The following is a 23,377-nucleotide window of genomic DNA, read 5'->3' on the forward strand; positions in this document are numbered from 1 at the left end:
TGTGGTGAGCGAGGCAAAAAGAAGAGGCCCCGTTGTCTCTGAGGTCTGATAATGAATTATTTTTAAAAGAGTGGAAATGTTAATAGAAAAAGCAACGTATATGTATTTATAAGTGACAAAGTAGCTGGGTCAGGAGGTACACTAGGAATATCAGGCAGGAACTATTTTGCAGAAATTTGGGCAGGCAGATCTGGAGACTGAAAGAAAAATTAAAGTTTAAAATATCTATTTTACAGAAGTCTTTCAAGAAGTAGAAATAAAACTGTAGGTCTCAGGGCTAAGTAGGAACCCTAAGGGAAAGAGAACAAGATTTTTATAAACAGAGAATTAGACAAAGTCCTGTGATGGGGAGGGCAGGGGAGAAGGAGAGCAAGTGTATGAGATGCAGCGGGCAAGCAAGGCCAGGCACAAGCAGGGATTCCCACCCAGGTATTAGCAGCAGGGAAGTAAATTAAGGTCAGGAAATCAGTGAGAAATGTACAGGATCTGGAAGAGGACAGCTTCCTAAATAGTACTACCTGAACTTCTGGGGCTGACCAAATTGAAGTCACATCTAAAAAAAATACACACATACACACACACACACACACACACACATATATATATATTGTACTGGTTTGTATATATTATGTCCCCCAGAAAAAGCCATGTTCTTTGATGCAATCTTGTGGGGGCAGACATATTAGTGGGGATTAAGTTGGAACGTTTGGATTAGGTTGTTTCCATGGAAATGCACCCTATCCACCTGTGGGTGATGACTCTAACTGGATAGTTTCCATGGAGGTGTGGCCCCGCCCATTCAGCTTGGGCCTTGATTAGTTCACTGGAGCACTATGTAAGCTCAGACAGAGGCGGGAGCTTGCTACAGCCAAGACGGACACTTTGAAGAAAGCACAAGAGCTGAGAGACAGTTTGAAGACTGCTGTTAAAAGCGGATTTCTGCTCTGGAGAAGCTAAGAGAGGAAAAACGCCCCCAAGAGCAGGTGAGAGTGACATTTTGGAGAGAAGCTGCAGCCTAGAGAGGAATGTCCTGGGAGAAAGCCATTTTGAAACCAGAACTTTGGAGCAGGCGCCAGCCACATGCCTTCCCAGCTAACAGAGGTTTTCCGGACGCCATTGGCCACCCTCCAGTGACACTTTATGGCCTTAAGACTGTAACTTGGTAACCAAATGAACCCCCTTTATAAAAGCTGATCCATTTCTGGTGCTTTACATTCCGGCAGGATTAGCAAACTGGAACATATATATATATATATATATATATATATATATACACCTGAATGAAAGAGAAGAGCTAGTCAGGCCAAGGTGAGCAGGCCCAGCTCCCCAGGTGAGGGGCAGGCAGCTTCCACCCCGGATGTGGCCAAGGGGAACTCACCCTCGCAGCCTCCATGCATCATTCCACATGCCTAATTTTGCCAGGCCAACATGGCTAGAACACACATGAGTAAGCAATTGCTGTGGCTTACGATCCTGCTGCTGCTCCCACTTTTTATTACATCAGATATAAAACCCAGCTAAGTGCTTTGCCCAAGGCACAGAGACAAGTGCTGTCCTAAAGAGGCAGAATAAATCTAAAATACTGCAAAAGGATGATGTGCCTTCATGGTGGCGAGGAAAATCAGTATGTGTTGCTTTGAAACCTTATTTGCGTTTAAAAACGAAGAGTACAGAGAAAACTTGTTCATTCTTGAGCACACTTAAATTGAGGCATAATCCTAGGGTTTTCAGACCAGCAGCTTGCACACGTATCAGGGAAGGTGATGAAGAGAGATGAGCAGTCATTTGGTGGGGTTCCCTTTGAGATTAGGAAGTCAGGCACCCAGCAGGACCTGAGTGTCAAAACAGAGGTATTAAATGGTTCCAAACTATATTGGGGCCAAATCTATATAAAATAGGTGCCTCACAATTACTATAGCTTATTAAGAGAAAGTATTAGGGTGCCTGACCATTGGCCTGCCTCAGAGATAGGACAGCCTTTCCTGGGCTGGAGGTTGAATACGTGGCCCCAAGAAGGTGTGCAGTCTTTAGGACAGTTATTCTGAGAAGGTGCTGGAAATCAGCATAAAATATCCAGGCCTTCTGACTCAGGGCATGCTACTCTACCTCAAGCTCCTCTGACACAAAAGGAAGATGTCTGGCCTGCCCACCAAACAGTAGTGCTGTGCTGGAGGTGAAGGATATACAAAAAAGAGTTTGAACACAGATTTAACAACATTTTAAACTATAAAGAATTATAAAAATATAATTTTTGGTGTGATTATTAATGGAAAATTCTTCTTGCTGGAAAGCTTATCACAAGATTCTCATTTATATACTATTTGTAATTTCACAATAAATGTTGAAAATAAATATGTACAGATAGGAAACAAAGTATCACAATATAAGTAAACGTCTAAAAACAACATTGCAGTGATTAATTTTTCTTTATTTAGGTGACCCATAAACTGAAACCTACATACAACAAAAAGGTACACGTAATTTCCTTTTTTTATCTTTTGATGTGTGTTGATCTAAGAAAGCCAAATTTTAGTGCTGACTTGCAGAATTTTTACAAAAACGCTTTTTGTTGAAGGTTTAAAATATCTTTTTTAAAAATTAAACATTAAATAGCAATATAAGGTAAGGTAAGGTACAAGACATTTCCTGGAAGTTTTATTTCCAGTTACAATCTTGCATTGCAATTGCATGGATATAGCTAAAGCTAATTACAAGGCTGGAAATTACAACACGCCACGATGAAGGCAGTGCCAATACTCCTGTGAATCAAAAACATGGCCGCAGAGTTTTGAATGTGAACTTATTAAACAGTTATTGAGTGTCCTCTTTTGTGCTAGGCTGAACTAGTATGTTATGGATCTGATTCATCATGAATCACTTTGTGTAGTTACCTTCTGTACCTGCTCCTATTTTTTTTTTCTTCTCATGGCTCCTCTGCCCTTAATACACTTAATATTAACATATCCTTAACTAATATTAATCATATATTCATTAATATAGTATTGATATTTTTCATTGAAAAATGTACCAAATGTAATATATTCTAACCTTTGATTCTGAATCCTAGATGAATCACAGATATCCAAATGCTTCAGGGGTTCTTTGGCTATCTTTTTATTTTTTCCCCTTCACTTTCTGTTCTTAAGTACTGAAATTGACCCGTCGACAGAGAGTAATAATTGAAACTTCTTACCCATTTTATTTGGGACTTGATTCTCTTTGGATTCTGGGTAGTTTTACTATCTTTAAAGGGAAACTGTGATTGAGCATCATCTTCAGCATCAAGGTAGCTAACCACACTTTTGGGTGGGAGTGTAGTCTAGTGACCCATTTGCCACTTCTTGCACTAGAGAGACAAAATGAAATTTCATTGAAATGCAGCGGAACTTTATGTTGTTCCAAGTAATGGTGTTTTCTAAAATACAGCCAAGACGGCTCATTTAGAGCTCAAAATCCAAAGCAGAGAAGTTTTGTGCAGCTGTTTGTTTCTGAAATCAATGAAGTGTTCAGAGCACTTGGATCCTAGTAATTAAGGTGTTCTCTGGGCAAATGTAGCTTATATAAACCTCATTTCACAGAGAACACTAAATTGCAACTGCAAAATGATTAACATTTATATTTTCCTCAATTCAAAGAGAGAGCAAGCACTAAGAAAGCTCCAGCTACTAATTGAAACATTTTTACTTAAGGCAGGGTAAGGCTTAATTTCCTAAGTTTAAGCAGCAGTCATTTTTTTTGACTAGGGTTATGAAATCATTTTAAAGGTCTTTAATATTAAGTACAAGTCCTACTTGATAAAAAAGTTCCTTAGAACTCACTGAGAAAAGCTATTTTCATCAGGCTTAAATTTAAAAAAAAAATATTAGTTATGATAATAAAAGAATACCCATTTGCCTTAGATATAAAATGAAGTGAAATAGTCCCAAAAGCACATTAAAAAAACACCAAAAATTGGGGGGGGGGGAATCTAGGCATAATAAAAATAAGAGTGATTCTCTAAATAACAGTTATTCACATAAACATAATCAACAAGCATTTACAGGTCTTTCTTTATGCTCACTTGGCAATGAGGATTGGACATACAAAGAGCCTAACTGGCCTAACCCCCAATGACTTAAAATAGTTTATGAGATCAAAGACACACATTTGAATGTTGGAGAGCAATACATAATTTCAACAAGGCTAAGATTGTACAGCTGCAAGGAGGCATTCCCACTGTAGTCTATTTGATTGAAGTCCCTTGGATTTGCGCTGAGCCCAATGCTCACCATCCTATGTGATGGCCCTAGATTACAAATAAGTACTCCAGGAGTGCAGAGAGGGAAAAAAACTTTGGCTGGGAAGACAAGTGAGGCATTCTGTAGGGAGTGAGATTCGAGCATTGTTTTAACTAGGTGCAATTTTGACACAGGGCATCCTGGGGTCCCTAAGCTGTCAGGAAGAGAAGCCAGCTGTCTCTCCTACTTCCAGCCATCTTTCTGGGAAAGACTCAGTAGTAGAGGATGAAGAGTCTTCACTTTGAAGGAACAAAGTCACCATCCCTAAGAGAAGAGCAATTTTGTCCAAATTTCATGTGTGGCAATGCAAATATTTATCACATCAAATCACACTTGTTTTTTTTTATATTTATACAGAAAGTTAAGTTTTATGCACAAACATAAATTTTAGTCTTTCTATGCTATTGTTGCCTGGATTTCAGAGTAATTATTGCACCACTAGGATTGTTCAGTTAAGAGTATATCCACTCTTTAGGAGGACATGCTTGTTTCCCCTTCCTTCCTCCCCTCTTCCCCCTCCCTTTCCTTCTTCCTTCCTTGAGAGAAATTTTTCTAGAGATCTAGAGAACAGAAGGAAATGGAGTAGCTACAGGTGGGGACAGTGACATACATTTTAATGTGTTAAGTTTTAGTGAAGTCAACAACATGCTAGATTTTAGTATATGACCTCGTCAAATGGACTTCCCCAGAACTTTAGAGGCACTCATTAAATGATGATACATTCATTTGAAAATATTAATATACATATATATTCAATCCCAACATCCCTAAAAATCTATAAGCCATAACTCAGTCCTTTAACATGTCTAACAAACTTGGTTTTAATTCATAAGTTGCATCCTTGAGATAAATACATTTGACATGTTATCTTTGGTGACTCTAAATATTGCTTTCATTTAGTTTTAGAAGTGTCTTTTTTTCCAAAACCAGAATCTTCCTTATGAAAAATTTGACTTTTAGATGTTAAAATTAAACAATGCATGCTTTTCAGATGTTTTTTAAAAGTTACCCAAAACCATTATATAAATATGACTATCTACATGAACTTACCACACAGAGTTTGAGTTTAGCCATTGACTCAAACCAGTGGTCAAATAGATATTTGGTGCCCAACGATAACATAGTAACAATCATTGAAAAGTTGTGTAAGAAGACAGAGTGCCTTGATATTTTCATTCAAATCATCAGAGAATGGTGCCATTTCCTGTATTTGGTGATGTGGAAGTTGACAATCCATCTGCCAAAGCACAGACTTCCTTAACATGAGCTTCATGAAAGAATGATGTCTTCCATGATGATATGAGTGATTATTTTTCTCATTTTTCCCAAGGATTGTATACAATCACTGCCATTCTACATATAGGAGAGCATTCATGCATCACCTACATTGGAAGCCTCAGGCATTAGGGCTTTCTTCTTTCATGGAAGCCCAGCTAGGAAGGACTACCCAGACATGCTTCTCTTTTTCACAGGTGGCTTGGCATATCCATCAATAATTTCTACCTTGCAAGATTCTGAGCACCTGATGCCAAGCATTGTTTTAGACTTTTTAAAGTATTATTTTTACTTAATATTCATAAAACATGAAGAGATTGGTATTGTTATCTCTGTTTTACAATTAAGAAAAGTGAGGCTCATGGGAGTTTTAAACATACCCAAGATTATTACACAAGTTATAATTCGCAGAATTGCAAATTAAATTCATGCTCTTTTAGTTTTCTAACTACCACCACTATAACTGTGCAATTAGCCTCAGTCAACCAAAAAGTGCAGAGTAGCCTTCATTAGATAATGAAAGAAATATAAACAAAGTGCATACACATATGTATGTACAGAAACCACAAACAGCCCACATTAATTGGTTATTCGATATTAATATTGACTTGAGGTGAATTCAGCACATGTCAATAATAATTCCAGCACTTGTTCTGAAGGAGAATGGTCAGGATACCATGTGGTCTCTGCTTTCCTGGAATGGTGACTAAGGCTCGAAGCTGAAAAGCTAAAGGCCTAAGCATTTCTACTTCAACCAAGGTTGGGGGGCAGGTGTCTCTCTGCTGGGCTCGTGAAGGGGCAGCAGAACCAGGTCTCCTGCCCCAGGTGGAATAAGAACAGGAGGAGGAAACGGACCCCTTCCAAGCCCCTGGTCTTACAGTGTTTCTGCACGCCTGCCCACCTACCCCCACAGTTACCAGTCCCGACCGTCTCCACAGCTAAGGCGGCGAGTGTGTGTGTTGAGTGTGACTCCATGAGAATAACTATACATATTGGGCATTCCTGGAAAGAGAGGGGCTTGGGTATTCTGTGCATAGGCGGGCAGCAGGCAGCAGGCCCGCTGGTTGCTCTCTGGTTTCTTCCAAAAGGCAAAAAGGAAATCGGAGAGAGATGGCAGCACTGAATGAGGGACAGAAGAGAAGTTACCTGGACCCTGCCGTTTTGTTGACTGAAATTTGTTTTAAAACCACAGGTTATTGTGATAGAAATCGATTTAAAACATGGCTGCTTTTGTTTATTGGTTTGAATCTATATCCCGTGTGACCAGCTAATATTTGCCGAGAATGCCCCTAGAGAGAGAAGTGTGAGGAGTTCACTATGTGTTCAGAATTTGTGGAGAGCTGTGAGGATCCATAAGGAGCATGGATTGTCAATGGAGTTGGAGACTGAAAACTTCTCATTCAGTTGTTCTAAGATTTACATGAAATGATGTCTGTTAGAGTCCTCTGTAAACCCTAAAATGCCATCACCAAAACAAAACATGATACCTTCATGAGAACAAGATGGCTACCTCTGCCACATCCAAGACATGTGACACAGGATAAGTCACATCATCTCCAAGCCAGTTTCTATATATATAAAATGGGAGCAATTACACTTGTGCAATTACTTCATATAAAATCCACCCAGCCTAAGTATTCATGTATAACAAAATGTGGACAGGTTTTTTTTTTTTAACTTAGTATATTAAGAAAATGACAGTGCTTATTTTTGCCAAGAATAAGTGAAGCCAGGCTCTGTGACTGCCAGGTTTTCCTCTAATTAAGTAGTTGTTTTTTACAGAAAATATTTACAAGATTTTAAAATTCCATTTCCAGGTTTTTGCTTCTGTTCAGAAAGTATGTTTCAATCTCTTCCATGGTTCTGATGCCCAGAATGTACAAAAAATGAGGCAAGCGTCAATAAAAATTACTTGCCCTATTACACTCTCTGGGCATTGTTATCAGTTTTTTCCTTCCTCTGTAAGTAGCAATAAAATAAGTCGGTAAAATGTACCTATTTAACATCATGTGAAAATATTTTAAAGTATATCTCAGCTCTAGACTCACTAATTCCTTTCATTTTAAAAGCTAAGACTACTGCTAAAATATTTTTTTAATTTTTTCAGCTAAATATACATGGTGAAAAAAAGGCAGGGGGAATTAAAAGAAAAACAGTTTCCATTACTGAATCAGCATTTTTCATTCGTTTCACAAAATAAAACATGTGCATTATTATGGCAAAATAAACAGTTCCAAGGCAGAAGGGTGACTGTGCATCCTCATTTATAATCAAATCACCACCCCCTAATAGCAAATCTTAAGTTTAAAGCCTTAAAATTTTTCATGTGTTGCCATGAATGCTTAGTTCTTGGTTATCTAACTTTGATGCCAACTTTAATTTTAACCTGTTTTCTTCCATTTAAAAAGAAGAATACAGTCTAAGAGGTGGAGAATAAAAGAAAAGAAAACAAAAATAAAGGCAAATGAGCAAGAAAAGGAACTTTAAGTGCTTATCATGTTTATAAACTGAGAGTACATTTTGATGCCCCTTATTTTTAAATTAAACTTTTAATTTTGAAATAATAGATTTGTGCACTTCTAGGAAATAATACAGAAGGATCCCATGAACCCTTTACAATTTCTCCCAATAAGTAATAGCTTGCAAAAGTATATTCCAATATCACAACCAGGATCCTGCTGTCAAGATACAGACTAGTTCCATCACCACAAGGGATAAATGGTCAGCAGTACAATTTCTGGGTCATATGGTAGTTGCACATGTAGTTCAAGGAACCGCCAAATTGTTTTCCAGGTCCCTAAACCATTTTCCATTCCCACTTGTAATGTATGAGTGATACAGCTTTTCTGTATTCTAATCACCATTTGTTGTTGTTGCTATTCTTTTTTTTTATTTTAGCCATTTTGATAGATGTGTATGGATATCTCATTGTGGTTTTAATTTTCATTTCACTAATGGCTAACAATGTCGCACATCTGTTTACGTAATTATGTGCTTTCTGTATATCAACCTCAGTGAAATATCTGTTCATGTCGTTTGCCCATTTTCTACTTGAATAGTGTGGGGTTTTTTTTTTGCTTTTATTGCTGTTGACTTTTGAGAGTCTCTTTTATATCTTCAGGATAGTTGTCCTTTGTCAGATATGTAGTTTGCAAATATTTTCTCCCAGTCTAGAATTTATTTTTCATCTTCTTACCATGGTCTTCCATAGAGCAAATTTTTTTTTATTTTGATGAAGTCCAATTTACCAATGTTTCCTTTTGTGGATAGGACTTTTGCTGTGAAGTCTAAGAACTCTTGGCCTAGTCCTAGGTCTCAAAGAGTTTCTTCCATATTTTTTCTAAAAATTTTATAGTTGCACATTTTTCTTTGAAGTCTGTGATCAATTTTGAATAACAAGGTATGGGGTTGAGGTTCACTTCTTTAGCCAATGATGTCCAATTACTCCAGCACCATTTGTTGAAAAGGCTATTCTCCCTCCATGTAATTGTTGTTGCACCTTTATCAAAAATCTGGTGGGTATATTTGTATGGGTCCCTCTTAATTTTAAAACAAAATTTTTCTTAATTGTTTGACACCAATAATCTGAATGTACGTTTCCATTAAAGCTTCTACACTTCTCCACGGGTGAACAGAAGTCACTAACAATACTTTTAATGTCCAAGCTAGGCTGGACTACAAGAGAAAACGAGTTCTATTATCTACACATTGTTAAGGAGAACTGTTTAATATGCATTACTCTAAAAATAAAATTAATTATTTTAGTATATTACTTCTAACATTTAATTGTATCACCTCCAATAATGCCATTTTATCAGTTATATATGTTGGTTACGAGCAACAGGAGTTGACACTGGCTGATACAGCAGAAAGGAGCTCATTAAAATTTTCATTACTTCAAATTTATTGAAATACATTGGGGATGGAGGGCTGAGAACCAGTTTCAAGACTAAGCAGCCACAAATTATCCCTAAAATCATTAAAGTGGCTTGATGAGAATATTACTGCCACTGCCTGTGGACAGTAGATGCAAGAGTTTGCATTGCTTCTACTTTTGCATCAGTGTGTTGAGCTAACAGAAACCACCACTCTGCCACCCCAGGATGATCCCTCCAAAGGACTGGCTCTTTTGTCATTACCTCTAAGTCTGTGCTAGGTTCACGTGATTGGCAAAACCTAGCTCATGATCTTGTGCCACTGATAAAGGGAGACAAGGAAAGAATATTCTTGGCATTTCGCCTTCTCTAATGTGAGGCATTATTTGCTATCTTTGAAACCCACAATGTGTGGGTACTCTCCAAATATTTGAAGGAAAACTAAAAGGTAAATGTCTGATACAGCCATTTGTATTATTTCGTATGGAAATCTTCTGTAACTTATTTATCCTAGTTCACTAAAGTGCCATGGAAATATGTGGTCATAAATTGTTTTGAAAATTTTTCTGGTGAAAAGTGCTTCAGTTATTGTAGAATCACTTAGAGAGATTAAAACCAAACTAAACAAGAGCAAGCAAACCAACCAACCAATCTCCATTGCCCAGAGATCAATTAAATTAGAATCTTTGGGAGCAAGTTAGATCATCAATGCTGTTTACTAAACAAACACGTAGAAAACAAAAGGACAAAAACTAAAGCAAACCTTCTCCTGTGATTAGAATGTGCATCCAAGGTTGAGAATCACCGCTGAAGGGGAAGGAATTCGGTCCCACTCACTGAGTTTTAATGAGGAAGGCTTATAGCTACGTCTTACCTCATTTTTCACCCCATTTTTATACAGAAGCAGGTTGACCCCCTTCCACACACACACACTACTTGGAACAGTTGTGGTTAGGCTCATAGTATCTTTTCTTCAACTTCACTGTCACAAAACCTAGTTCTGCTGTGGAAGTGTTCAACATGCTCTGAAAATATTCTAAGTCAAAATCACCTCCAGGAGAGGGTCTCAAAGTAACGAAACAGCTACAGCCGGGGTGTCTTGGCTCTCAGTGTGTTCTGGACCATCTGATCTCTAGAGTCCCGTGAGGAACGCTGCAAAACTCCACCAGCTGGGAAAGGTCCCCTCCTGGCTAATTCAGGCCGGCTGACAAACATTAGAGGCACTGGACAAATACAAAAGTCATCTGTTTGAAGGCGTTAAGGACCAGCAAATACTAAATTGAGGACTGATTTTTATAGGAAGTTTTAAAAAATTACCAAATGAAAATTCTAGAACTGAAAATGATAACTCAATAAATAGTTTAACAGTAGATTATAATCTGCTGAATAAACAACTAATTGAACTGCAAGATATGTCAGAAGAAGATATCCATCCTGAAGGCTGGAGAGACAAAAATATGGAAAAGAAAGGAGCACAGAGACCGGGGAGATAGGGTAGAAAGCATCTAATACATGAGTAGGACAGAGGGAAAGAACAGAAGGAATTGACACTGGAAGAGGTAATGGGGAATAAATTTTTTAAAACTTGGGAAGAAAGATATCAAGCCATAGAATCAAGAAGCCCTATAAACACCAAGGAAGATGAAATTAAACGAAAACTACATTACACATATCATACTCAGTTGGGTGAAATGCAAAGACAAACTGTGAAGGCAGCCAGAGGAAAAAAGACTGATCATTTTCAAAAGGCAACGAGAAGACTGATAGCTGATTTCTCAAGGCAAATAAAAAAAGGTAGAAGACTTATTTCTTCCAAGTACTGCCAAGGGGCAGGGGGTGTGGGGGGGGGATCCTACTATGGGAGGGAGTCTATAAGCAACCAGGTACATTTGCAGAATATTAAAACTCACCGCTACTCAGCTATTTGGCTTCCTTGACCATATCCTAATTCACTGTGATCCACTTGCCCACGGCAGCCTCAGGAAGCTTGCTAATGCGAGGATCTGAACATTCAGCCCCTCTTGCAAACCACATCAGTGGCTTCTAGTGTTCTTAGGACATGCAAGCCCCATTACCCCAGGCCTCTATCTCAATACTCCACACTCCCCCGCACACACTGTAATTTGGGTATGCTCTTTCTTCTGCACAGAATTCTTCGCAACCCTTTCTTCATTCACGGTTTCTCAACTTGGTCACTTTCTCTGGACGCCACAATGGCACATACCAGCTGTGTTGACTCCAGAGATATTTACCATACATGGCCTCAATTCCCTGTTTCCATCCATCCAAGCCCTGTCTCCCCAAGTAGGGAATAAAGAACAGAGCAAAGAACAAGGGGACCTCACATATCAGGAAAGAGGTGTTGCACTGCAGCAATTGCCTTGCATAGCATCAACCTAGACCCACAAAGAATAGAAAACAGACTGTGAGGTACTGATTTTGTTTTTTTTTTATAAAAGCTGAAGCACTGAATCTCCAATAAAGAAAACCATTAGACCATCAATCAGAACTTACTGAGTCTTAAAGTAAGTACAATTGAACAGCCATGATACTCTTCTTATTTAGATTAGAAACACAAATTAGACCAAGGGAGTCTTTCACGAGCAGCTGTACTGCTGGCAGAAGTACCAGCGAGGCATCCGGAGAGCTGCCGGTAAGTGGGACCCACGTTCTCCACGGGTGTTTGACTTACGTCCATCACACCGTTGAAGTGAATTCCTGATCCTTAACAAAATTTCTACTGTACTCTTTTTTGTTTTTAAATCGTAAAACAATACAGACTGTCAGTAAATTTCTGTTTCATGACTGTTTTATTGGATAATTAACTTTATATTTCAGGAATGCCAATTCAGAAGCCTTAGAGCTGCACAACAATGTGTTTGGCAGTTGACTGTCATGTGTCACACGTTCTTTATTTCCCACGAAGTCCTTGTCCTGGGGCAATGGTTCTCAACCCTGGCCACAGATCAGATCAACTGAGAAGCTAGCTTCAAAGGCATCTCCATGCTCAAAAGCATCCTGATTTATGAGGAAAACAATTCAATTGAGGAAAAGCCTGAGCATAAGTATGTATTACAAGCTCTGAAGTGGATACCAATATTCAGTCATGGTTGGGAACCATTTTTTAATAGAGGGCTAAATAATGTAGAAAACTGAAAAATATTAGGAAACAACAGCAAGTGTGGTAAGTGGCCTTCAGAGTATTAAATAGTTGACCCGCTTTACAGGTATAAAAGGGTAGATTTCCTACTTACACATAAATTTGGCAGCTTATAATTAAACTCCATGCCATAACTTAGTACTAGGTGTACTTTTGTTTAGAAAACTTACATAGCTATTACTTAAATATTTCAAAGTGTAATGAAGCCACTAAAACCAGCAGTAAAATGACAAGGATTCTTTCTACTCTTTAGCCCCAGGACCCTTGAAGCACTCTTTGTTTCTTTAATAATTTAAGTTACTAAGTTAATTTAAACATAATTTTATAATCACTAACAAATTGGAAAACAGTCATTTCCACAAACAAAAGTGACGATAAAATAGATTTAAATATGAAAAAAAAGTTATTAAATTCTGCCTTTGTTGTCAGCTGAAATTTTGGAGCATGCTTTTCCTTTTTGAAAGACAGATTAGCTGGTTGTAGAATGGAATTAACAAAAATGAACTGCACCCATTCAAAGTGGCCTGGATGAATATCGGTAGCATACCTCCTTATTGGCATTAACCATTCACTAAATGCACTTTTATCATGAACCTAAATAACTTAAAGTTGAGTGAAATTAATGATCATATTAGCTTTATACCACTTACTGATCAAAGGAAACAAATTTACTTTGGAGAGCACACATAACTGTGTTGCTACTTGTCTACATATATTGCAAAGTGCCAGCCGTTACATAGCAGATACAACATTCAACTTAAAGCTATAAAATGCAGATTTGAGTGGGCACTTTCATATTTACCCCACTTGTAGCTCTACAACTCTAGCCGATTAATTTTACTTCTTCTGGGTTTTAATTTTTTAGGGGAATTATGTAATATGTGAAAATGCTTTAAGCTGTAAAATGTATTACTATCAGGAAGTCCCAAATTAAACTAAGCTAAATTAAGTTAAATTACACTAAAACAGTAATTTTACTGTTGAGCCAAAAAACTAGCCAAAACTTCTGCAAACAACTTCAGTAAAACAGCAGGGAAACATCCTACACATGTTCGAACACTGCAGCCACCATTAATGATTTCAAGCAACATGAAAATAACAGTTTTGTTTATTAAATGAATTTCAGTTCTCCACTAATAAAGTATTTCTTATTTCATCCAATTTGACTGACTGACAGGTTCAATATTCTCCTTGAGGAATAGTGTTTTAATATAAAAATAAATAACTCAGAGAATAATCCTGTTCTGTATCTTAAAATAAAACTAACAGAGAAGTTAATGAAAATGTTCTGTACATGGAATTCATGTGTTCTCTGGTCAAAGTTAGCAGAGCTTGAAAAAAAAATATCGTGAGTAAAGTGAGACAAAATTAATAAAACTGAAGCTAAAGAAATATATTCCCTTTTAATTACTTTGCCTCATTTGATAGAAATTACTTGGTCCTTAAAACTAGCACTTCAACATATTTGAAATGTAAAGATTACCTACAAATGGTGGGAATACAGGCAATTTCTATTTTGTTCGTATTGCTTATTTTATCTTCTGAGGTTTCTAAAATGAATTTGTGTTAATCACATCATGAGAAAAAAAGTTGTTTTTAAAACAAAAGGATGAAATCTAATCAGCTAAGATTAAGACAAAAAAATTCATTATGGTGTAAAATCTGGACTTCTAATGTGAGACAACAGGAACAGTACAAATATAAATATAGTTAGTCTTATTCAACATTCAAATGGCTTATTATGATCCAAACAGAACAAAATAATACTATCAAAGATACTTCAAGAGAATGGTATCTATGTCAAATACATAGGCTTTAAATTAAACCATTTCCTTCATGTTATTTTATACTGATCCCAAAATCTCAACCATATTGTCTTCTGGAAAGACATTTAAGGAAGTTGGGAGGGTAGACTTTACCAAGATGTTTGACCACTGTATGATTACTCTGTTGAGAATTTATCAACTTTAGTCTTTTAGGTACCTTTGGAAGATATCTCTAAACACTTAGTATAATCTTTGTTATTTGAGAAAAGGGATGCCGTCTTTGAAGGCTCACCTTCCCAGCAGACATCTTTAAATCTATCAAGATAAAAATTGAGACGTGAACTCTTATATTCCCACTCTGATTTAACAGCTCCCCCCAGGTATTTCACAGGCATAATCATTTAATATAAAAATTCAGCAAAATATCTGGTTTGGTTTTCACAGGGAGGCCTATTTTGGTTTTCTTTGTTTTTTCTTTAAGTTTTGAAAATCCAAAAAATATCAGACATGCCCAGATGCACACACAAGGATAATAAAGAAAAATAAATCACTAATGTAAATAATCAAATTTCTAAGCATACCTGAAATGCCACACCCACAAATATACAGGTGCAAATAATACCATATATAGGGAATGAATGGAAGCTATATAAGACTTTTTCCTACTCTAAAATTCTAAGAAACTGCAATATTTGTAGACTGAGATGCAGAAACAGAAATAGGTGGTATACATACATATAAAGGTAAGCACATACAAAACAATATATCTAAAAAAATCAAATAACTAATTTTCCTACATTCTAACTCTATATTTAATGATAAAGTCATAAATGACAAATAAACATGGATAGCATGGATCCATTTCTGAGAGCAATGTCCAGGAAGCACAATATTCTACAATGAGCAAAGATTTAAACACATACACCCAGTACAACTTCTACATCTCAACTCCACAGTTTGGGAATTCATATCCAAAATAGTGGTCCTGAAAGTTCTTGATATGTCTTTTGAATGTTCAAAATTATTGTTGTTTCTATGTTTTTTTTTTTCTTTAACATATTTATTGCATCTAATTCTTGGCAAACTGGCAATGCATATCATGCAACATATCTCTATTCACAAAATAATTTCTAGAGTTTTGGGGAACCAGAAAATTTTTAAATGTTCTAATGGATAAAAAAGATGCCAAAGCAAGCACACAAATTCTTATTTACTTAATGAGTGCACTTCTATAAAGGGATGAACTTGCATAACATCTCTTATGAACAACGATTATCTTCTACCTATTTTCACCAGGGGAAAGCTGCTTGCTCCATAACAGGAAAACTCAGAGAGTTTACAGAAAGGAAACTAACATCAAGCCAGAAATGAGGGTGTCTTGAAGTTTTCATTTTCAACAAAGAAGGACTGGGGGAGGAGAGGTCAGTGCATCCACAATAAGTTGGTAAAAGCAATGGAGCATATGCAAAAAAGAAATTCCTGTTCATAAAGTCAGTGCTCACCAAATACTCCATGTTTTCCTCTACTTTTCCGTTTTCCTTGCAGTGAGGATGTGGCCATGAGTCTATTACTGGCCCAGTATACTTTGAAGAGAAGTGAAGTAGCAGTTATTTATTACTAATTACCCTAATACAACATGAATCTGGAATATTAACACACACATGCACACACCAGTGTACACTGCTGATAGACAGCAGGTACTCCATGATCATTTGTTGACTGTGGGAAGGAAGGAAGGAAGGAAGGAAGGAAGGAGAGAAGGAATATATTAGTCACCCTATCTTGAGACATATTTTGACACCCACACATACCAATCCCTTACCCTGCATTTGAGTAAGAAATATAAAGAAAATTTAGGTAAAATATACTTTTTTGTCTGTGAATGAAACTCCTTAAAAACAATGATCTGAGGGCTGAGTCTAGCATTAATCTAATTGTAGTCTGGAATTTGTTTAATGGTGTTGATGACGGTGACTGTGATGATGGTGACGCTAGTGGTGATGGTGATGGTGATGATGATGTCATTCCACAATGTATTAGGTTATTAATGGTTTCAGTAATTAAGTTCTTAGCTTGACTGCAAGCAAAGTACAGGCTGATATTTTGCAAAAGATGCTTTGATGACTCAATTTAATCCATCAAATGTCAGAAAAAAATTAGATAACCAAGAAAAGAAATAAAAATGTTGAGCAACATGCTTTTGCTTTGTTTTATTTTTAACAGTGTTTCTAAGTCCCCCTTTCTTTAAAAATTGGCAGCCATGGTAGCTTGTGAATTCTACTACCAATCATGCAACAGATAAGATGAGTAGAGGACTAGACTATGTAAGGGCTCCTAAGTCCTGAAAAAGGAAAGCAATATATTTCAAAGAAACAATGATATAATGAAAAAATATGAAGAGTCTTGTCACTTATAAAAGGTCTTGTCAATGTTCTTTTAATGATTTAATAAACACTTTTACAGAATGAGTAAAATTCATGAAAATGACTTAAATTTCTCAAAATCATCTTCCTAAATAGCTGACTAATGAATGAAGACAATTTTCAAAGCTGACACTCAAAATTTATTTCACTCCAAATGGTTGACTAATAAACCATACTCAACAGGTGGTACTAGAATTGTTAATAAGACATATAGCAGAAGCCCATTCAACCATTCAACCTGGAAGCAACTCTGCGAAAGGTTGGCCCATAGCCCAGAGGACAAGAAATGTTTTACTGCCCTCATACAGTGTTATACTAAGTATTGATTTGTGAGGTGACAAAGCTACATTAGAGCATTTCATCATAAAATGTTTTCATTCCATAATTACCTCTGATGCAAACATTTCTGATATTTTCATTCATAATTATCCAATACCCATGGCTTTACTTTCCTTAGAATATTATAAATTAGATTTTTGAAAGCATGAGTTCTGCCTGTAATACATCAAATATTTATGCATATTTAATTAGAATTATATTTGTTTGAAATTTAGTTTGGGGTGGCATAAACCATAAAAGAATCATTACGTCTCTTTAGAATTAAAAATGACATTTTATTTGGGAAAGTTCACAGTTTGAGTTCATAAGGTTAGGAATGTGTTACTAAATATAAACGTGAAATATTAATATGTAGACAATTTCTACTTCAATGAGTTTGGGGTATGATGATACCTTTTCATTTTTTAAGGCACACGTTTACAAAAATAATTGTACATTTGCTTATAGCTTTACTATTTAATGGGACCCAGTTAACTTAAGTCTCCCAGACCCACTGACGCAAAGTTTTGCTATTTGAATCCACTCTTCTGAATATCAGAATCTCCTAAACAGAAATGTCTCTAAAGTTTTAAAAATTAATTATATTCAAGGTGAATTTAATATTTTCATTTAATTTTAAAACAATGCGAAACTCACTAATCAAACTTGGAAGTTTACATTTCTCTACTAGAAATGGAAGACAAAAGACTTTAGTCCATATATAGACATGCTTTCATTGCTTCTGTGAGAGCTGGCCTTTAGAGAGGTGTATCTCCAACAGTGATTATAGAAAAAGACATTTTGGAAGTGTGAATATGCATTTGCACACATAGCTAGTAAGTGGGAATGGTTTCCAAAAAATGTCATTTCAAAGGGTGTCAGTGCTTGCTTACCGGAGAAGCACTTACTGTCCTTTTGTGGATCCTAGCTTATAATTAGGCTCCATGTTCATGTTTTTACTTTACGAAATCCTGGAAAGCTGGGATAGGAGAGGAATCCAATGGACCCCCGCAGCCAGGTGCACTGGAGGGAGTATGAGCGGGTTGTATTCCTTACTCTCATCAGCAGGTATTCAGTGCCTCTTTGGAAGCGGATACACATCTCCCCTGGTGCTTAAATCATCCATTAGCTTATAATGTCTGAGTGACAAACTCAATTGGGGTTGCAAGACAGAAGAGCCAGAATGCTGAGCAAGCACCCAGCCAGAGAGCAAAGGGCTTCAAAGGTCAAGTTCAGAAGACGGTTCTCCCCTGGAGCCCCAGGACCGCACTTCCTTCCTTGGGTAGTAACTGTGTGAGTGACAGATCTGAGTACTGCGTCCCGGCTGCGAGAAGCAGTCAGCCTCCTGGACGACCGCAGCTTTTCACGTGGGTACCTCCTCATCTCCCTGGAGAAGGAGGCGCAGTGTTCTACCCAAGCTAAGCCCTGGAAACCTGGCCCCGGGTCTGAACCCAGCCCCTGCCCTCACCTGTCCCGGTGGGAAGCACCACAGCCCAAGAGTCTCCAGGCTGGGGCGCGGGGTTCCGGGTCGGGAGGGGGAAGGTGTCGCCCAGCTTTGCTCTTTCGGCCTCCAGCCGTCTACAGATCTGCGGGAATGGGTCCCTCGTGTCCTTGGAGCACAGTGTGCACCTTCAACGCGAAAGCGCAGAGGCGGCAAGAAAAGCCAAGTCTGCGGGTTCCTTTCCTCCCACCCTCGACACCTGCCTCCACCAACTCGCGACAGAGACTACCGGGTGCGTGATCTTCCCTCTTTAGAGGCTTCTGCTGTGCAATGCAATATATCCCTATCGATATGTTTACTTTTCTTCTTTTTTTTTTTTTATTTTAATTAGTAAATTAAGGAAGTTCTCCCTTCCCCGACCCCTCTCCAAGTTGGAATATTCATCCATTCAGCAGGGGGCAAGAGGAGCCTTCTCACTCAGCGCCCCTTTGCCCCAGGAGCTTCCCAGAACTGCGAACTTGGAGAACAGTGGGCTACCCAGACATCCAGGGAACCAGCAAAAAGAACACTTTCTCCCCTAAACTGGGTTTCCCTTCGGTCTTCTCGACCCGCCTGGCCCGGGGAGTCTCGGGTACCCCTCTTACCTCGCGTGTTCCCCCTGGGCCTCCTGCCGCCCGTCCGTCCGCCCCTCCAGCCTGTCCTCCAGGGAAGGCCCTAGGCGCGTCCCCCTTACCTCCTCATCTGTTCACTGAAGTAGTTTGGAACCCCCGGGGATCTATCCTGCTCCTCTCCTACACCGGGCAGAGCATCCCTCAAGAAGAAACTAGGAAAAGGGGTCCATAAACTTTGCCGCCGCGCGCTCTCCCGGGTCAGCGGGCGGGTGCGTGAGCACACACCTGCCGGCACAAGGGCGCACGCACCCAGGCCGGGGACAGACACAGGGCGAGGGGACCTGCGAGCGGGCAACTGGTAAGGGCGCATCATACTCTCTCGCTGTCGCCGGCAGGGATGCGAGACGCTAACAGGGCATCAAAAGAGAATTTCCAAATGGGCTTGGAAATCAGGGACCAGGAAACGGTAATTCTCAACACACACGCGTCCGTCCATCTCCTGTACACAGAGAATGTCTGCCTGAAAGGCGCACACTTTTGAGACCAAACCATTGTCGATGGCAGGTTCATAAATCCCCTCCCGGGCACCTTCATCGCTGAGACTGACAATCCCCTTCGTTTCCCCGACTGCCCTGTCTGGGTCCAAACCAGCAGAGCGCACGCGACGATGGGGACCAAGGCGCTCCCGGAGCCCAGCCCCGTCCGCAGAGCCCCCCGAGGCATGCCCGGCGCCCCCAGTCCCGCCGAGCAACAAGCGGGCGGTCGGCGGGAGGACCGGGTCCCCCTGTGCCCGGCTCCCCACGCGGGTCACCTCCCCACCCTCCCCCCACCCCCCAGCCCCCAGCAGCCAGCCTCGCCGGGGGAGCGCAGAGCCGGAGCAAGCCGCGCGAGCCACTCACCCCCAGCTTCCTGCTGCGGATTTTCACGTAGCCCTGCTTGACTATGTCGTTAAAGTTGGAGGCCATGGCCAGCGCGTCCGGGCTCGGCCGCGCCGGGGTCGCCTTCCCCGCGTCGAGAGCCGCCGTCCGCCGCCCGGCCGGGGAAGCAGGGCTCGCATCCAGCCAGCCGCCGCGCCGCCGCCCGCTGCTGCCGAGCCGCCGCCGGGCGGGGACGCGGGTGGCAGGGCCGCCGCGGACGGGGAAGCGGCCCGGCGCCGCGAGAAGCGCCCGCCCTCGGCGCGCCGGTCCTCAACCTTCGCCCGCGCCGGGGGCCGAGCGCCGCGGCCCGCGCCGCCGCCAGCTGCGGGCGCCCCCTCCGCGCCGCCGCCCCCGGCAGCACCCACGGGCTGGCGCCTCACTCGGCGGCGCACAGCTGGCCGGAGCGCACCATCGCGGCTCCCCGGCGCAGGGGGAGGAGGCGCGGGGGCGGGCCCAGCCGCCGGCCCCGCTCCCTCCCCCGGGCCCGCGGGGCGGCTGGGCCGCGGGAGGCGAGGGGGACGCTCCGCGAGGCTCCGGCTGCGGCGGGCGCGCCCCGCGCCGGCCCTCGCCCGCCCCGGGGACCCCTCCCAGGCGGCGCCCCCCCCCCCCCGGTGCGCCCTTCCCGGATTCCGAAGGAGACCGCGCTCCTCATTGCGGGGCCCCTGATCTCCATTCCCAAACTGGACACGAGGGGCAGGGGGTAGGGGTGTTTCCAACCGAGAAGACCCCCGCGAGGGAGACAATGGCTCATTTCAGGGGCCGGCAGTGCCAGGCGTTTGTATGCCTAAGCCCACGCTGCCGGGCCAGGGCTTTGCCCCGTTAGGAGCTGCGAAGCGACGCCCAGCCCTTCCCGGAGCACACAAAGAGACCCAGCGTGCGCGTGTTCTAATCCCGCTGCTGCCTCGGGGTTCTCCCCTGAAGACGCGGCGAGTTCAGCGATGCATGCGTGCGTTTTTGTTACTAGCACCAGAAGTGGCTGGTGGCTTTTCATCTTCTCGGGAAAAGGGAGACCATAACTATGAGCGGTTGACGCAAATGATTTTTGAAATGTTCAACTTGCCAAAACAAAGGGTGAGGAACTTAACTCCCTTACTGTAGGAAAGCCTGGCATTTAAAAGTAGGCGTTTCTCTTTTCAAAGAAATGTGACTTTTAAATATGTCAGTTTTTGTAGAATTCAAAGAACTATAGGGAGCACCGAATTTGGGCTTGGAGGCAATAATCTGTGGGTTTTTGCTGAGAGAAGAACATTAAGTGCTTAATAGCTGAGGATGTTTCTAGTGAACCAAAAAAATATATAGAAATTGAAGATTTTATAAGTGACTCCCTTATTTATGAAGTTTATATTTAATAAAAGTTCAAAAGTTCATTCTTTTCTGCTTATTACAGCAAACAGTATTTTCTCCATGTTCTCAACGAAAAATTTTTAGCTATATATATTGGGAACATTATAATATTAAGAGCCAAAGGAAACTGAGCTTGTTCAGGGGCAGAAAAATATAAACCTTTGAAGGACACAGCGTGTCGCCTCACCCCAAACAAATGGGCATCCCCAGTGATTATTTTTGTCCCATCATTAGCAAGAGTCTCCTTCTAGAGCCCATAAAACACAATAGCTGAAGTTGTGGAACTATGAGCCATGACATTCTTTGAAATTTGCTCTTTACCTGTTAAATCATACCTTGAAAGTTATCACTGTTATATGTATTTGTTAAACTTCACAATAAAAAATGCATTAAAAAAAGGGAGAGAGCATTGGAAATGAGGACTGGTCAAACAACAACAACAACAACAAAAACACCACACAATGGAATCTCTAACTTGTCTTAACAGCACACTCTTCCAATTCGTTCATTTATGTAGCAAAGACTCTTTTGGACCACCAACCATGCAAAGAACACATACTTAGAATAACACGAGAAAGCCCTTTGGAGCCTCACTCGAGAATAAGAGCAAGATCTCATCTTCCCAGGAAACTTGCATGAACCCTCTAGTAACCGGATGGGAGTCCCCTCCTCTAAATGCCTGGCACTTGTTGTCTGATCCACTACTTTTTCAAATACTACATGGCTATTATTTCTTTCTTTTCAATATGAAGACTTTCAGATTTGCAGAATGCTTTAGCTATATCATTTCATTCTATCCTCTTTGCAACCACCTGCCATTTAATAAATAGATGTGGAAACTGAGGTTCAGAGATGTTCAGTTGCAGAGAAATGGTTTAAAGACTAGCTTTGGGTCTACAATAATTTTCATGACCACTCACTTCCACCCTCTTATATATAATAATCTGTTTCCAGAAGTCAATTACAAGGTCTTCAAGGCAGGGAGTTGTTTTTGCCTCCCCAGGAATCTTAGAGATGACATAACAATCTAGTATGGTAGGTACCTGTGGCTTTTAAGGATTATATACAACTGAGTGTACATTTGTTCATACGATTTAAATATTCACCTATATTTTCTTTTCTTTTCTCTCCACCTTCCCTCCTCACTCCCCTTTCTTTCTTTCCTTCCTTTTCCTTTCCTTCCTTCTTTCCTTCCTTCCTTCCTTCTCTCCTTCCTTCCTTCCTCTTCCACTTCTCCCTCTTTCTTATGTTGTTTAGAAACAGAAGGTTATTTGTCATGTCAATTTTCCCAATTCTGGATTTGGTTGATTGTATCTTCTTGAGGGCAATCATTTAATGTACTCACCTAAGCCCCAAATTTCCTGTTAACTAGTACTGACTTAGAACTTTGATTATCTTCATCCCCTCTCCCTCTCTCCCCTCTTGGCTTCCCTCCTCCTTTCTTCAAGGAAAATTCAAAGGAGTTGCTGTGTATATCTTACTGCATAATATCCAAAGGAACAAGTCCGGATGTCCCACTGATTAGAGTATTCAAGTGCTGCCCATCTGAACCATCCATTATAAAATTCTCCATCAATCTTTCACCTAATGATTTTGCAGCTGCCAGTGATCAACGTTGAAATGCATTCTTTCATTATGGGTAGCAAAGTTGTCGTATTCTAATTTAACCTTCTTCCTGAATTTATGAGCTGTTACCAAAAAACTCAAAACTTTCCCTCACAAGCTGATTGCCCTGAAAGAGATTACTTACCAGAAAGATAGGATATGTGGTTGATTCTTAACCTTTATTACTCATTTTCCAGAAATAGTGAATGAGTCTTAGCAAACTCAAGGGAAACACTGGTCCCTTTGGAATCTCATTATCAGAAATAGATTTTTGTATATTTGATGCATTTTAATTCAACACAGTGATTATTATTTTGGTATTCAAATTGTCCTCTCTTTGCTTAGTAGGAGCTGTCTCAAATGGA

General features: G+C 40.2%; 1 protein-coding gene across 1 annotated transcript in view; it reads right to left on the reverse strand.

Moving 5' to 3' along the window:
- DOK6 (docking protein 6) overlaps nt 1-20,223 on the reverse strand; it is a 491,683-nt gene extending 471,460 nt beyond the window's left edge. The window contains exon 1 of the mRNA XM_037806228.1: nt 20,046-20,223. Within this exon, the coding sequence (XP_037662156.1) occupies nt 20,046-20,111 (66 nt within the window). The 5' untranslated portion in view covers nt 20,112-20,223. The remainder of the gene's footprint in view (nt 1-20,045) is intronic.
- Nucleotides 20,224-23,377: the final 3,154 nt, after the last annotated feature.

The sequence above is a fragment of the Choloepus didactylus genome, chromosome 16 (assembly GCF_015220235.1).
Source record: "Choloepus didactylus isolate mChoDid1 chromosome 16, mChoDid1.pri, whole genome shotgun sequence".
Lineage (NCBI taxonomy): Eukaryota > Metazoa > Chordata > Mammalia > Pilosa > Megalonychidae > Choloepus > Choloepus didactylus.